The sequence below is a fragment of the Pelodiscus sinensis genome, chromosome 5, assembly GCF_052426305.1.
Source record: "Pelodiscus sinensis isolate ZL-2025 chromosome 5, ASM5242630v1, whole genome shotgun sequence".
Lineage (NCBI taxonomy): Eukaryota > Metazoa > Chordata > Testudines > Trionychidae > Pelodiscus > Pelodiscus sinensis.
In genome coordinates this window covers 124,138,151-124,152,884 of record NC_143056.1, presented here as the reverse complement: position 1 = coordinate 124,152,884, position 14,734 = coordinate 124,138,151, and the positions used below count along the sequence as shown (strand labels likewise).

Genomic DNA, 14,734 nt, shown 5'->3' with positions numbered 1-14,734 from the left:
TTTCATTTAGGGTACGTGTACACTGCAGTCAATGGCCTAAAAGCAGTAGTTAAGATTCAGCAGCACAGCAAGTAGGAACACAAGGACTTACCCCGTGTTCTGGGTGGACTCATGCCAGTATGTAGGCCAGTATGTACAAGCAGGGATGCCTATCCAAGCTGTAATCACACCTCTGGTTGCAGTATAGGCTTACCCATAATGAGCTCCTGAATTGTTTGTGGGTTGTGGTTATTGTTTTTTATGGGATAACGAAGGCTATTTCATTTGAGAGGAAGGATGTTCTTGTGGTTCAGCTACTAAACTGGGCTTTGGGAGAGCTGGGTTCAGGTCTCAACTCTGCCACAGACTCCCCGTGTGACCTTGGGCAAGATTTTTATGGCCAGAATTTCAAGAGCTCAGCTCTCATTTGAGGTGTCTGAATGCCTGTCAAAAATGCAGTTCTCAGTCATTATTTAGGTGATTTAAGTGAGAGCTCAGCTCTTTTGAGAATCTGCCTCTTCATCCGTCTTTACTTCTGTTCCCAAACTGTAAAATCAGTCCCTTATTTTTTCTATCTTGTCCATATAGCGTGTAAGGTATTCCGAGCAGTGTTTGTCTCTCATTCACTGTACATGCAGGGCTCAGCACAATGGGATCCCCAGTGTCAGCTGGAGCTTCTACAGGTTGAACCTCTCTAGTTCGGCACCCTCAAGTTCTGACTGGTGCTGAACCAGAGAATTTGCCAGATTATGGGAAGTCAGTATTGTCCAGCAGCATTACCAGCACTTCCACTGCTTACTGGGCTGTTAGAAGACATTTAGGGGTAAATTAGAGATAAATAATAGCACAGAGCACTGAGAGCCAGGACTGGTGGCTGTAAACAAACTTTATGGGACCATGTGAAACTTGGCCACACCCATGATAAATGGACATCCGGCTACCTAAAATCATGCTGGACCACAGATGTTGCCTGACCAGAGTGTGCCAGACTAGAGAGGTTCAACCTGTACGTGCTACTTGAATTCTTTGGCCATCGGTTGCAAGTTACACTGATGACTTATGTTCAAATTATTGACAAAGAGTGCACTTTATTCTTCCTTCCCTCCAGGACCAGATGCACTTGCCCATGGCTAGCAGGAAGATGCGTGCTCTGAGACACACCAGAGACCTCTCATTAATTACATCTCTGAAGTTTTCCATAACTCTGTCTCCCTATACAAGCATTAACTCCCAGCTATTTCTGATGTCTCTGCAAGAGGGCAAAGAAAATTACTGGCTGAGCCTCCAGTCAAAATTCGACAGCCATGCGGTACAAACCTATATTGCTTTTCTGATCCAATCACATAAATCTAGACCATCTGAACTCTGAATTAGCCAATAGATGTAAGAAATGCTTGGCTTGTTAAACACTCTTCAGGCAGTAATATACAATCAATGCAGTAGACTAGACTAAGCGGTGCTTAGATATTGGTGATCCAATCTCAGAACTGTAAAATGTAATATGAGTAAATCAATATAATGGATCAGTTAATAGAATGTGTCACTAAAAAATATTACCCACTTAAGTTGTATATTAACAAAAATAACTCCTGAGGAGACAGATTTTTGTGTGTGTGTTATATTAAAAAGTGAAATCTCTTCTGATAGGGGCTCGATTTCATAGCAGTACTCTTGTGCCACTGAGATATGTTACTACATTGAGTAAGTTATGAAATATTTTTAAATGTGCATTGTAAGTGGATTTAAAAGTGACAGGTCAATTTGGGGGCCAATTAGTTTTATCTGTATCTTTCCCTCTTTCCTGAGAGAAGCCTATAAACTCCTCCCCCCTTTTCCTCTTTCAGTTCTAAATTAGAAGAGCGTTCATGAGCAACTGTATGATAAATAAGCAGTCCCCATAACTCAGTACCCAGCCTCTACAAACAAGGCTATTTGTAGCCAACCTCTCCTGGGCCATGAGTGATAAAAGCTTGAGCCTCTTCCACTTTATTTCATGGAGGAAGGCCTGAAGCTGGCAACTGAGCAATCTCTGGCCTCTTACAAGGACCAGTCAGTAGATCGGGACAAAAGTCCACGCTCTCAGATTACACATGCAGCATAAGGATGGGAAGTAGGGTACAGGGGGTACGCAGCACCCCCATATTTTGCACCCTGCAGCCCCACGCCCGGGGCCACCCCTCCTTCCAAACCACCAACAGCTTTGTCAGCTCCAGGTCCCAGCCTCCCAGCAGCCCCCATTGGGTCCTGCCAGCCCCACTGGCTTCACCATCCCCCATGGTGCTGTTGTCCATGCCCTTACAGGCTTTGCAGGCTGTCAAGGTCCTGTCATCTGCCAGCCCTGCCCCTTTAGGCTCTGCAGCCTGCTGACTGTAAGGCCCAGGCCACCAGTCCTAGAGGCTCTGGTGCCACCCAGGGTCCTACCACTATCCCAGGGCTCTGTACCTGGCCTTAGCCTGGGATTTAGCAGCTGCCCTCTGCTGTGGCCCCAGCCTGGGCGACAAGGGTCTATGGTTGCCAACTCTCCAGGACTAGATGGACCAGAGGCTATTGAAGCGAATGGTATCTAGTTGGTCCAGTAGGGGAGTTAGCAGCCATTGGAGGGGCATGATGAGGTGTAAGGGGGGCGGGGCATAACTCAGCTCCTCCACCCTGAAAATTGTTCCAGCACCACTGCAACTCGGTTTCCAAACTCTACAATAATGAACCATTACCTACAGGAGCAATGCAGATTATTTTTTGGTCAGAGAGAGAGAGGGCTATCTTAACATTTAAAAAAAAGTTAAATATGAAAAATATTTTGCAATGCTCTTTTCATTGAACATCTGCTATATATTTTAGAGAGTCTGTCTGTCTGACTGACTATTCAAGAATTTCTCCTAAATGGTAAGACCTAGGCCCACCAAATTTGGTAGGCAGCTTCCTCCTATCATAACTTAAAGCAAGGTCAAGGTTTGGTTGTGTCAGGTCAATGGGAGGCCCCTAGAATGGGATTGCTTCTCATAAAACCATTCAGTAAAGAAACAAAATCACTAGACAGGTAAAAGGGGCTGGCTAGTGGCTCGCCCCCATCTCCGGCTGGGACTGCCCCAGCCCTGAGCCTCCCACCCCCCAAGTACACTTTAGAGAGGTAGGAAGGGGGGGAGGCTGAAGTTCTCCTCCTGTCCTCTGATTGGTATAAGAAAATTACTGGCTGGTCCCCTTCCTCAGGGAATGAGGGGAAAGTGCACAGTTTCCTGAATTCCTCACTCTGGATGGGGAGCACAGAGGGACAGTTGAACCTTGACCTGCCCCAGCTGGGGGACATGCACCTCTCCCCCAGCTGTTCCCATTGGAGCTGTAGTGGCCATGGAGAGGCACTTCTCACCTGTCCCCAAGCTGCTGCAATGAAGGAGGGCTAGAGTAGTCCTCTCTCCCCAGGGCAGCCTGCCTACTGAACCCCTCGTCCCCAGCCCCACCCCAGAGTAATAATTTAAATGAAGCATGGACATTTTAATTTTATTTTCCAAAAATCAGAAGTTAATTGAGTTAAGGACACGAACAACACCAGATAAATCTAGTGTTTCATAATTTTAAAAACATGTTTATTGTGAGTTTAATTGTTCAATTATAGGAGTTTTCAGGTTTGCTGCCAATAGCCTGGACTGGAGAGAAGTGTAGGCACATAGGGATTGATCCAAAGCCAGTTCATCCTCATGATTTCAGATGCTTTCACCAGCAACACAGCTCTGTTTGTTCTCTTGTGTCACCAAGTCATGCTTTCCCCACAGCACTTTAGGGCCAGGGTGTCCAACCAGTTCTGAAGCAGTAGCCACTATGGTGGCTACAGCTATAGCAAATTAGCCACACTCAACCAGCCAAATAGCCACATGTGGCCAGTGTCTGGTGTGTTGGACATCATGGCTTTAAGGGATGCCCAACCAGTATTCAACCAGAATCCTATTTCTAACAATGCCCTAATCCATTGTCTTCAGAAGAAAATGAAAGCTCAGTGCTATCTAAATGAAAGGCAATGTAGAATAATAGCATGGCGTATTTTAGCATGGGGAAGAACATCTTTCTAACCTCACCTACGGATGAGTTTGTCCTACTGTACAAGGACTGAGCGCTTTCACAGTTCCATTGTAGCTAGTGTAATTGCAGATGCTCTGGAATTAGTAAGTGTATAATGATTCAACCCCAGGCTTGTAATACCCTTGCTGTATCACAGACTCCTCTGCTTATCAAGTGGAAAGGGCAGTTTTCCGTTCAGCTGAATGTGACCAATGATGCTGCAAGAAGCTGGTACCTGGATAGGGTGAGCCTCTTGTGGCAGAGACTGGGAGCACAGTACATAACGTTTGAAGGTGCAGAAGGAAACACCTTTACGGAGCAGGCAATCCAGCCGCCCAGCGACTTGGAAGGGGATAAATACATCAGCATTTTTGCACTAATGGCAGCTACGCTGGGAAATTCGACAATAATCAGTGCTGGCACAAGGTGAGTCTCAGGAAAGGTGCTCACAGAGTAAAATGAAAACAGACATCTAAAGCCTCCTATTGGTCCTGTTTCACTGCAAGCAGGATGCTGCACTAGGGTCCAAACAGCCAAAGAAGAGGGGGAACTGTCATGGGAACTTGGCTGGGCATCATGGAACCAGAGATTCTGCCTGGGCATAATTTAAAGTACACAGACTAACTCATCTTCATGCCCCTCATATGCAATTGGCTTCCCTGGAGGGGAACAGTGGTTGGTGTATCATACACGGGGAAAAAAACAGGCTATCTAATGGCAGCTGCCCATTCTGCCATGCAAACAAGTAGAGGGTGCGTCTACCTTTGTTCTGTAGGAGGTATCCGTATCCACAGATTTGCAGGGTTCTATACTGGGCAGCCAGGCTGAGGCTCCAAGATACCCCTCCCACCACCAGTTAGGGAGAGCTGCATGGGCACCTGTGGGGAGCCTGCCTGGTGCTGCAGATCCTGTGTTTGCCCTTGCCCAGGTGGGTAGCCTGGGTGGGATAGGGATATAGCAGGGGGCTGCTCTCATACCTCTCCCTCCCCCCTCCCTGCCCCGGAGAGGTGGAGGGTCTGTGTCATGGTTCCTCACAGCTGCAGGCCGGGCTCTCTCTGTCAGAAGCCTATGCGGATACAAATTTTGTATCCATCTCCACCCTACTCTTCTCAGGAACCATCTGTGGATATCTACATTTTCAAACTCCTTATGAGGATTTTACAGAAAATTGGACACAAAGGCCAAGATTCATTTTTTTAAAAAAGAAAAGACTGTACATTTTCTTTTGACTGTCCAGTTAAACAGATATTTCTAAATTTCTCAGGGAAAGCAACTAAAATGCCAGCTGTGATGTTTCTCTACATATCAGGACAAACAGTAATGCAAATGTCTGACAGGATTTGGCATAGGTGATGTATACTGATATTAGGAAAACCTTTGTAACGGTAAGGCTAGTCTACACTGCAGTTGCGTTCTTGCGCAAGTAAATTTACAATAAAGCATCAGAAAAGAAGGCTTCTTGTGCAAGAGTTATTCCTCTCCCCATGAGGAATAAGCCCTCTTGCGCAAGAGCTCTTGCGCAAGAAGGCAGAGTGGACAGGCAACAGGGGTTTCTTGTGCAAGAAACCCCAATGGCTAAAATGGCCGTCAGAGCTTTCTTGCGCAAGAGCGCGTCCACACTCTTGCGCAAAGGCACATGACAGTGTGGATGCACTCTTGTGCAATAATTTTTGTGCAGAAACTCTTGCGCAAGACAGTTCTTGCACAAAAAGCCTGCAGTGTAGACATAGCCTAAGAGTAGGTAAGCACTGGAACAGGTTACCAAGATGTTTGTAGAATCCTTGTCATTGAAGTTTTAAAGAATGGATAAACTTTGTCAGGGATGTTCTAGGTTTACTTAATGTTGCCTTAGCACAGAGGGAAGGACTAGATGACCTATTCCAGCCCTGTATTTCTGTGATTTTAGAATTACTGAAACCTAGGAAAATATGACATTCATTTTTTAAAAATTTATGGTCAAGGGCAATAAATATTAGTTAACTTGTAAGTGACTGACTTGATGGTTAAAGCTCAAACTTGAATTTGAGGAATCATGTGATTCTTGGTAACCAAACGACTTGAATCTCGAGTAAAAAAGACTAAATGAGGCAAACTCTTGTGGAGAAGATGACCCAAGTTTTAGACATCTTATTGGGCCAATCATGAATTGAGTGAAATGTAGATTTTGGCTCATAGTGATCCAACACAATATAAGCAAGTAGTTCAGTGTCGTGATGTTAGAGACAAAACTAGAAGTGAAGGATATCAAAATAAAAATCTTTCCTCATTAGATGTGGTCAAGTACATTAGCCAACGAATTGCCCAGCATTTGGTCAAATATGCCATGAAAGCAATGAAACAATATTTTTTCAAAGTTACAGTATGTCAGATAGTTAAAGTCAAGAGTGTCTATTTTGGTGAAATTTTCTATAATTCTGGTCTCTTTGTTAATAGTATCTGTAGAATTTACTGTTTCAGACTAATTAATATAGCTAATCATTAATGACAGAACTATGACCTTTTTACCTAGACACTGGAGTAAAATGAAGTGTTCTTACATTAAATATGGTAAGTAGGTAAGTAAAGGATATAGAAAAGTAAAATTTGTTCCATATTCTGTTGTAAAGACAGATAACCATTACAATTTGCTTTAGAAACCAGTATAATGTAATATAATTATAATATCTTTTGAAATAGTTAAACACTGATTGTATGAAGACTGAAAATCTATCTATCCATGACATTACAGAAAAATGTTTGCTGTAAATGCTATAAAATTACATCCAGAGAGTGTAGGCTGTATCTGGAGAGATTTCTCAAATGACCACAAAGACTCAGTGTCTGAAAGAAAAATTCAATAATTAGAGAAACAAGTCATTTTACTCTCGTGGTCCAATTACCAAGGAAAAAAGTTGTGCTAGTATATTATGACAAGTGAAATTTTAATTTTATGGAAAAAGTAATTATTGAACATTTAGCTCAACATACAGACTGATCTAACGCTAGACATGGAAACTGAAAGTGAAACCAATTAAGAATATGCACCAATTCATGTACTGTAAATAAAGCTGTGCAGTGTGAACTCTATATGACTAAAACTTTAAGAAATTGGGGCCAAACACGTTGTAGAAAGAATATTCTGAGTTAGACAAAGAACCTGCCAAGCTCTAAGTTTGTGACTTTTCAGATAATATATGGGTGTTTTGTTTAAGGGTGTGCCATTTGTTGCTAGTCATGTTCCAGAGCATATAAAAAAGTCACTATAAAAAATTGCGAGGAGTTATGAGGGTGGAAATTATAATAGATGACATTGGTGTTGAAAAATGTAAGGAAATGGTGTCTTATTCTAGTAGGGATGAGCATTCGGAGTACGTCTACACTGGCACAGGAGGTGTCATTTCCAGCTTGGATAAACACAAACATCCGTATCTGTCATGCACAGGGGGCAGGATGAGCTAACTACCCCAAGTTCTATCTAGGTGTTCAGACTGGGTATATCTACACTACCGAGAAGATCAAAGGTGCTACCGTTGATCTTCCAGGGTTCGAATTAGTGGGTCTAGTGAAGACAACTGATTCGAACTGAGAGGGATGCTCCGGTTGATGCTGTTAGTCCTGTTTCCATGAGGAGTAAGGGAAGTGTAAAGGAGAGTGTTCTCCCTTCGACTTCTTGCAGTGTGAACAGCGCCGACAGTTGAGTTAAGGTACTTCAATTTCAACTATGCAATTAATGTAGTTGAAGTTGCGTAGCTTAATTCAACCTTATCCCGTAGTATAGTCATACACACTATGTTGTAGGTCCAGCGTACACACGCCCTCAGATGTCTCTGCACAGGGTGAGGCAGGTAATGCTTTTCAAAAGAGCTGAGGCAGTCTGGCTTACTAAACGTTGCACACGTGTGTCTGGTTTTGCTGTTCATTTGCCCTTGTTGCTCCTAGATCTAATCATCTGCCACTCTTCATTCAAATGACTCCTCTCCAGTCGGACTGGAGCTATGCTGGTTTGAAGGGAATTATACCATCTGTGCTTCACTACAGTCTTCTTGGCTACAACTTTTTCATTCCGGATGCAGTAGGTAATATATTTTTATATTCTGTTCATATGCTAGACCATTCTGCATGAGTATTGTAAAGTTTAAAGCGTTGCCTACTGCTACAGAAGGAAGAATGCATGCAATCTGCTAGCTCCATCAGCAAGCTGCTAAAAACCAGAGTAAGCTATATTTAGACACCGCCTCAGGGGGGTTTATTTGGTATCCTATTTTATGCCACATCAAGTTTGTCTGATTTACTATATTAACAGGGAATTAACCAGGGAATTTCAAGAAACACTTTAATAAAATGAAACAGGAAATAGTCATATGCTTCTGGCTTCCCTGGGATTAGATTTCAAAGACCTCCTTTATCTTGCACCAAGAGCACCTTAACTGTGTCCATTGAAAATATGCCAGGAGCCTGAGGGCTGCATGCAAATTGGTATAAACTGGCATAGAGTGTATCTGCTTTTGTCTCTGGGTGAGACTGTGCACTGGCCATCTGGTGTAGCTCAGGGTTGGAGAAAATGCGGCTCATGGCTGGCACCCCAAGTTGAGTGTGAGTGAGGTGAGTCATTTTTTTCTTCTTCTCACTTGTATGTGGCCTCCGACAATCTTTTTGTGGGTCAGTGGCCCCCAAGCAAAACAAGGTTCCTCACTCCTGGCATGGGGGCAGCACTAGGAACTGAGTACCAACTCCTGGAGAATTGGACCAGAACCTCACCTGCTGTAAATTAGCACTGTTCCTCTGAAATCTAACTTAAATCAGCTGAGGATCTAGTCCATGTGTCTCAGGCAGGAATGATACTTCCAGGAGCAATAGGGAAGCATGGACAGCAGCAACTTCCATGTCCTTTTCTCAGGGTGGAGCATACGCTTACCCAGTCTGCCTCTCACTAGAGTTACTCGGTAATGCTATTGTTGCTAGAGTTTCCTGGATCTGAGGTGCAAGAGCCAAGATTGTGCCTATGCAGAGGTTTCTTGCAGGTTTCTTGAGGGGGAAGGCCTGCTGAACCAAGAGGTCACACTGAGGCTGAGCAGGAGTACCATGTGCTGGTGGAGGTGCACTCTGAGTTTGATTTAGCAAGTCTTAACTAGACTTGCTAAATCAAACTCCAGAAGATTGATTGTGTCAATCTTCTGCAGAGTGTAGATGTGGCTTTAGAGTGCTATGGGCCACATTCCTACCTGGTAGTTACACTTTTGCCACCACTTGCTCCATGCCATCTCCCCGCTTGGAGGGTGAGACCAGTGGTGGTTTCTTCAAATTTTTGCTGCCACTTTAAAATGTGTAGCTGAATTTTATATGTAGCTTTAGTCTGGCACATATAAGTGAGGTCTGAGGAGGAGGATCCCTTATGAAAGGCCTAATGGAGACCAGCTGTACAATCCATGGATGCCGTTATCTAAGCTTAAGGCTCTGCTCCCATTAGTAATTTGGTGCCAAGCTCCCATAGACTATGACCTCACAATTGGCTGCTCCCAACCAGTGTTCCCGGTATGGTGTATGCTTGTGTGGTCACTCAGGAGAGATTCAAATGCTGCCCAGCTGATCAGTATTGTGTCCACAGCTAGGTTCTTTGTTTCTTCTGGTGGTGCACTTCTAACATCCTTTTGTGCATATAAAATTTATTCCACACATGGGTGAAAAAATCTGCATGTGGATGGAAAAGATTAGAGGGAACATTTCTTCCCACCCCCTCGGATTATTTTTCACTTGCTTTTTCCTGCCCTTGGACCAGCCAGTGTTTTCATGCTGAACAGTTATCACCAGTGCAAGTTCTGCCATCACTGCAAAACCTGCTTACCTGATGGCAGCATTGTTTGCACTGCTGCAGGTTACCCCAGAGTGAAGGCCTTGCTCAACACTTTCCCTGCAGATGAGCTGTGGCCTCAGTAGTCCAAGTACAAAGCTACAGAACAGTTTGTTATAATAATGAGGTCTCCTCAGGGAAGATACTTCCTCTTCCTCCTTTGCAGCCTACCAAACGATCCAGCTGATGTCATTCTGGATCATTTCTAGAGGACCTTTGCATAGAGAAACCATTGTTAAGAAATAAGCCAGAGCTGTTGGGCAGCTCCGTGACCTTTGGGAGGAATTGTGCACATTCCAGACACACAACTATGGATCGGTGTAGTATCATTTCGACAGAACCATCTTCATCAGCTTGAGCCAGCCTGGTGGAATGGTGCCTCATGCTGTCTTGGTGGAACCTGGCTTATGCCAGTGGACAAAATGGGTATAACTATTGTCTCGTGCCCTCTAAGGGAAAACCTGTTCACCCCACATGGAGAACTGAGGGGGACTGTTGATGCATGCCTTCTAGGGCCACAGTTAATCTAGAGGTGCAAACTGATGAGGATACTGATAGAAGGGGATAGACGTGGGCCCATAAAGACTGTGTCTTTCCTTCTCTTGGTGAAGTTGAAACTGGATGTTAGGTTACTAAGAGCCATGTATTTAATATGACATTGTGTCCACTTGTGTCTGTTTACCTCAGAACCTCCCCCTTTTGACCACCTCACTCTTGCAGGAAGGTTCATTGAAAACATTCACACCCCTGAATGCAGGATGCAGGAAAAAACACCCCTGGAACAGAGTGAGGGGAAGGTTGTCTTTAGTACCACATCTGCACAGGTTGTTTACACTTTCTTTGACATTTCTGGCCTCCTGCTTATAATGTGCTTGGCTAAAGCTCCCTCGGGCAGTGCAGGGCCAGAGCAGCACTTAGTTTCTCTCAGGTCTAATTTAATATTGTTTTATATGGCTCATTTTTTGCATTTAAAGCCATCATTAGCAGAGCCAAACCCAGAAGCATATTACTGGCCTGTCTATACACACCCTTAAAAGGAGTTTATCTTAATAATGGTGAGATTCTCTCTTTTTTCTTTAACTGTGTATATGAAATACTGCATTGCATTAAAAAAAAAAGTCAGTGTCAAAACAACATTATGCATTTACAACCTAGAAAATACCAGCATTTAGGCTTCCTGTGCAACTTTCATTTGGCCCCCAGGTGCATATCCATTATACAATCTTTAAGTATATGATCATATGCTGCTTTTTTGCACAGGATCCTTCCCTCATTTAGTAGGGGCTGGAATTTTGTTTTATTCTCATCATTCAGGGTGCATCTACACTGCACCCATAGCTAAAAATAAGCTATGAAATTTGAGCTATACAAATTGCGTAGCTCATTTCGAGTCAATTTCGAAATAGCTTATTTTGTAATTTGATGCTGTCTACACAGCAACAAATTTTGAAATAACCCACTATTCTGAAATGTCCCTTACTCCTCGTGGAATGAGGTTTACCTACAGTATCCTGAAGTAGCGCTGTAGTGTAGCCTCAGTGTATGGCCATAGGCCTTCTTTAATTAATACTATTCAAACCTTGCCTGAAAGACAGAACAATTAATTTCCTCATGTTTTTTCTATGGTTGTCATTAAACATTCATTCATTAATTTTCATAACTCCTTGTGAGGTGCACTGTTAGTAGTATCTCTATTTATAGAGCGGGAACTGAGAAATTACAGTAAAAAATGTCCACTAATTTTGGGTGCCTGATATGAGATATTAGGACCCTGAGACTTAAAGCTATATAAGTGCCTAATGCTTCATATATGTGTCTAGTGGGATTTTCAAAAAGTCTATGAAAATCCTATTAGACACCTGTCAGTATCTGTAGACTCTTATATACCTTTAAAAATCTGGCTGTTAGTAGGTGAATTTTCACTGACCTTTTGCATTATGTAGCACAATACATGAAGTCTGGCATTGATATCAGTGGTAGTTATGAGCACTTAGCATTTCCACCGAGCAGACCCCAGGGTTCCAAGTTGGGCACCCAGAAAACAAGAAACCCATAATTAGTGGCCATTAGTGCAGTAAAAGCTCTGGTTTAAGGGACTTGCCCAGCAGCACACAGGAACTCTGTGGCAGAAGCAGGAACACTTCACTGCACAATCCCAATTCATGCCGGGAATAGGCCCATCTTGTGTGTTGAATGAGACTGGGGTGCTCTGGAAAAAATAGAATGTGCTTGTTTGTTTAATGGAAGATTGCATCCTAGTGCCCCAATGACGAAATGCCGTGTTATTTCTTTCTGGGCGTGTCTACGGTGCTCTCACCACTGTATCTGAATAATTCACAATCATAATGAAGGTAACTTTGCAAAACTCCTGTGGTGATAGAACTTCTGCCTCTGTGTTTCTCCCCCCTCTGTTGCTAGCCAACTTCCTCCACCTCTTGGCTCCTGTCGTCGTCTCTCAGAGCTGGTGCAAAGCTAGGCAATTGCTTAGAGTCCTCTGCACCTCAGAGGGAATCGCTATTCACTTTTTATTATAAGCACTTGCCTATTTTAGCACTGGGGGAGGGAAAATGTTTCTGTGTAGGGCCTGCAATGGGCTTCTACTGGCTCTCCTTCTACTAACCCCCTTCCTTCCCCACTTGCTAGGCTTTCCCCTCTCAACTGCTATGCACCTCCCACTCTTCTTCCCTCCCATCCCTGCCCCCACCTATGTCCTCCTTACCACATATTCCTTACTTTCCCGCATCCTGTATCAGGCAGCTTCTTCTCTCTCCTCACAACCTGGATGCTAGCAGGGGAGCATTGAGAGCACAGGATAGACAGTACCCTGGCCTCAGTTCTAGTGTCCTGCCCCAGCCTTGAGCTGTTCAACCCCAGCATCACTGGGATGGTGCATACACAGTCCCGTGGCACTGAAGAGCTAGGAAGGACTGGAGCATGCTCAGTACAGACAGATTCTTTGAAGACTCTGGCAAGTCTTTGTTGAGCATGTACAAATGGCAATGTTTTCTTGGCCAAATCTGGCATTTTTTCATGGAAAAAGCCAAAGGCACTTTCCTGTCACAATGGCCACTCCCTCCCAAATTTTAAACTCCTGCTCCAAAGCCTGGAGAAATTAGCACTTCTAAGAATAACATTCCTACAACCAATTCATTAATATGGACAAAATCCACACAGTGGTTCCTTATCCTCTTCTTGGAAACAGCGGAATAATTTTTGCTGAAACTTTCCCCCCACCCCCAAAAAAATTCAGAATCCGACAGATACCTAGTGTGGAACTAAATGGTTTCAGTTTGGCGAGGGTATAAGCAACTGAAAACACTCTTATAAATAGGAACCTGCCCTGCCTAAAATGTGTTTTGTTGGCTTGTTCTGGTACCTTTTTCAAGAACATATTAAACCATTTTTTTTCCTGTTTGAGACCTTTCTCCTGCTTTAAATATAGTTTTTATTAGGAGACAGCCTTAGTCAACGTTAGGATCTTCAAGTGCCTGCCAATTTGAGCATTTCCTCCCCCCCCCCCTCCCGCTTCCCAGCTTGAGGTTCAGAGCAGCACTGTTTTATGTCCAGTCACATCCAGATGTACTGTCCTCAAGTGTCCCTACCTGGAGCAACTGTCTGGGGTGATGACATTCCTGGCAAAGAGCGCCCCCAGGTTTTAGATTTACAAATGGATACATTTAGAGAGAGAATTTGTACTCGCGGGGATTCTGATGTGCAGGGGTAATGGGTGGGAGTGGGCATGAAGGGTCACATAGGTCCCATGGTGCCTGCCGGGGAGAGGGTGCAGGGAGGGCCACCCAGAGGAACAGGGAGGTAGCGCGAGGAAGTACCCTATTTAGTAATTAAAATCTTGGTGAGGACACATGGGGGTGATGCACCTCCTGGTTGCTACCACAAGTCACCTATGCGTACCCCGTCAAAAACCATGGGGAGGGGTAAGTGACCAGCAACCTGAAATCTGATATCACAGAGATATTGGACAAAATGTTCACAAGTGGGGAGCTAAGGCTGTGCTCCTAAAGCCGTATTTAAAAACCTAGGCAAGTGACCTGATTTTCAGAAGTACTGAGCACCCAACAGTTTCCCGGTGAAGGCAACAAGAGACGGTGGGTGGCCAGCGCTTCTGAGAGCCAGGCTGCTGATCTAGGTACATAGGAGCTGCAAGGATCATCTGCTCTAACCCCTTGCTTAGATGCAGGATCTGTTATGGCTCTACCATCTGAGACAAGTGGCTACGGAGTCTCTTCTTCAAAACCGCCAGTGAAGGATCTACCACAACCTCCCCAGGCGTCTGTTCCACTGCCCTCCTGTTCAGGCAGTTAGGAAGTTTCTGATGAGATTTAATCTCCATCTGCTGTGCTGTCATTTGGACTCATTGCCTCTTCTCCTGCCTTCTGTGGCAAGAAAGAGCAATGTCTCTCCATCTTTTTTTTATGGCAGCCTGTTAAGTACTTGAAGACCGTGCCTATGTCCTCCTGGAGCGAATGTTGGGTTTTAGACATGTTGGTCAGTATCACAGCATAGAGTTTTTCTATCTTCATCAAGTTCTACCAGCCTATCCCCACGGTAAAGAACAAGAGACTATAACAGAGAAATAAAACCCCAGAGGCACTCAGGGCGGGTGCTAATGGTTGTACTGTACTATGGCACATGTGATCAGACTCAGTATTGTTAAAGACATGCTGACAGCATCTTTCCAGCTTGCACTCTTTCAGGGCAGGGACTGGTGTGCACAGGCAGCATCTGGCACAATGGGGCCCTGATCCTGGTTTCGGGCTCTGAGTGCTCCCCCAATATAGATAATGAAAAAGCACAGTAAGGGAGCTGGAAGCAGGAGGTGTACAAGTAGCAAGCTCCATGTTGTCAGGCTTAGGAAGT

The 14,734-nt window shown here is 44.3% G+C and overlaps 1 protein-coding gene across 1 annotated transcript in view; it reads left to right on the top strand.

Moving 5' to 3' along the window:
* The window catches only part of LOC102449468 (SITS-binding protein-like), a 64,635-nt gene that overhangs the window by 24,965 nt on the left and 24,936 nt on the right, over positions 1-14,734 (top strand). The window contains exons 5-7 of the mRNA XM_014577823.4: positions 1,088-1,288; positions 4,187-4,455; positions 7,948-8,084. Of these exons, the coding sequence (XP_014433309.3) occupies positions 1,088-1,288; positions 4,187-4,455; positions 7,948-8,084 (607 nt within the window). The remainder of the gene's footprint in view (positions 1-1,087; positions 1,289-4,186; positions 4,456-7,947; positions 8,085-14,734) is intronic.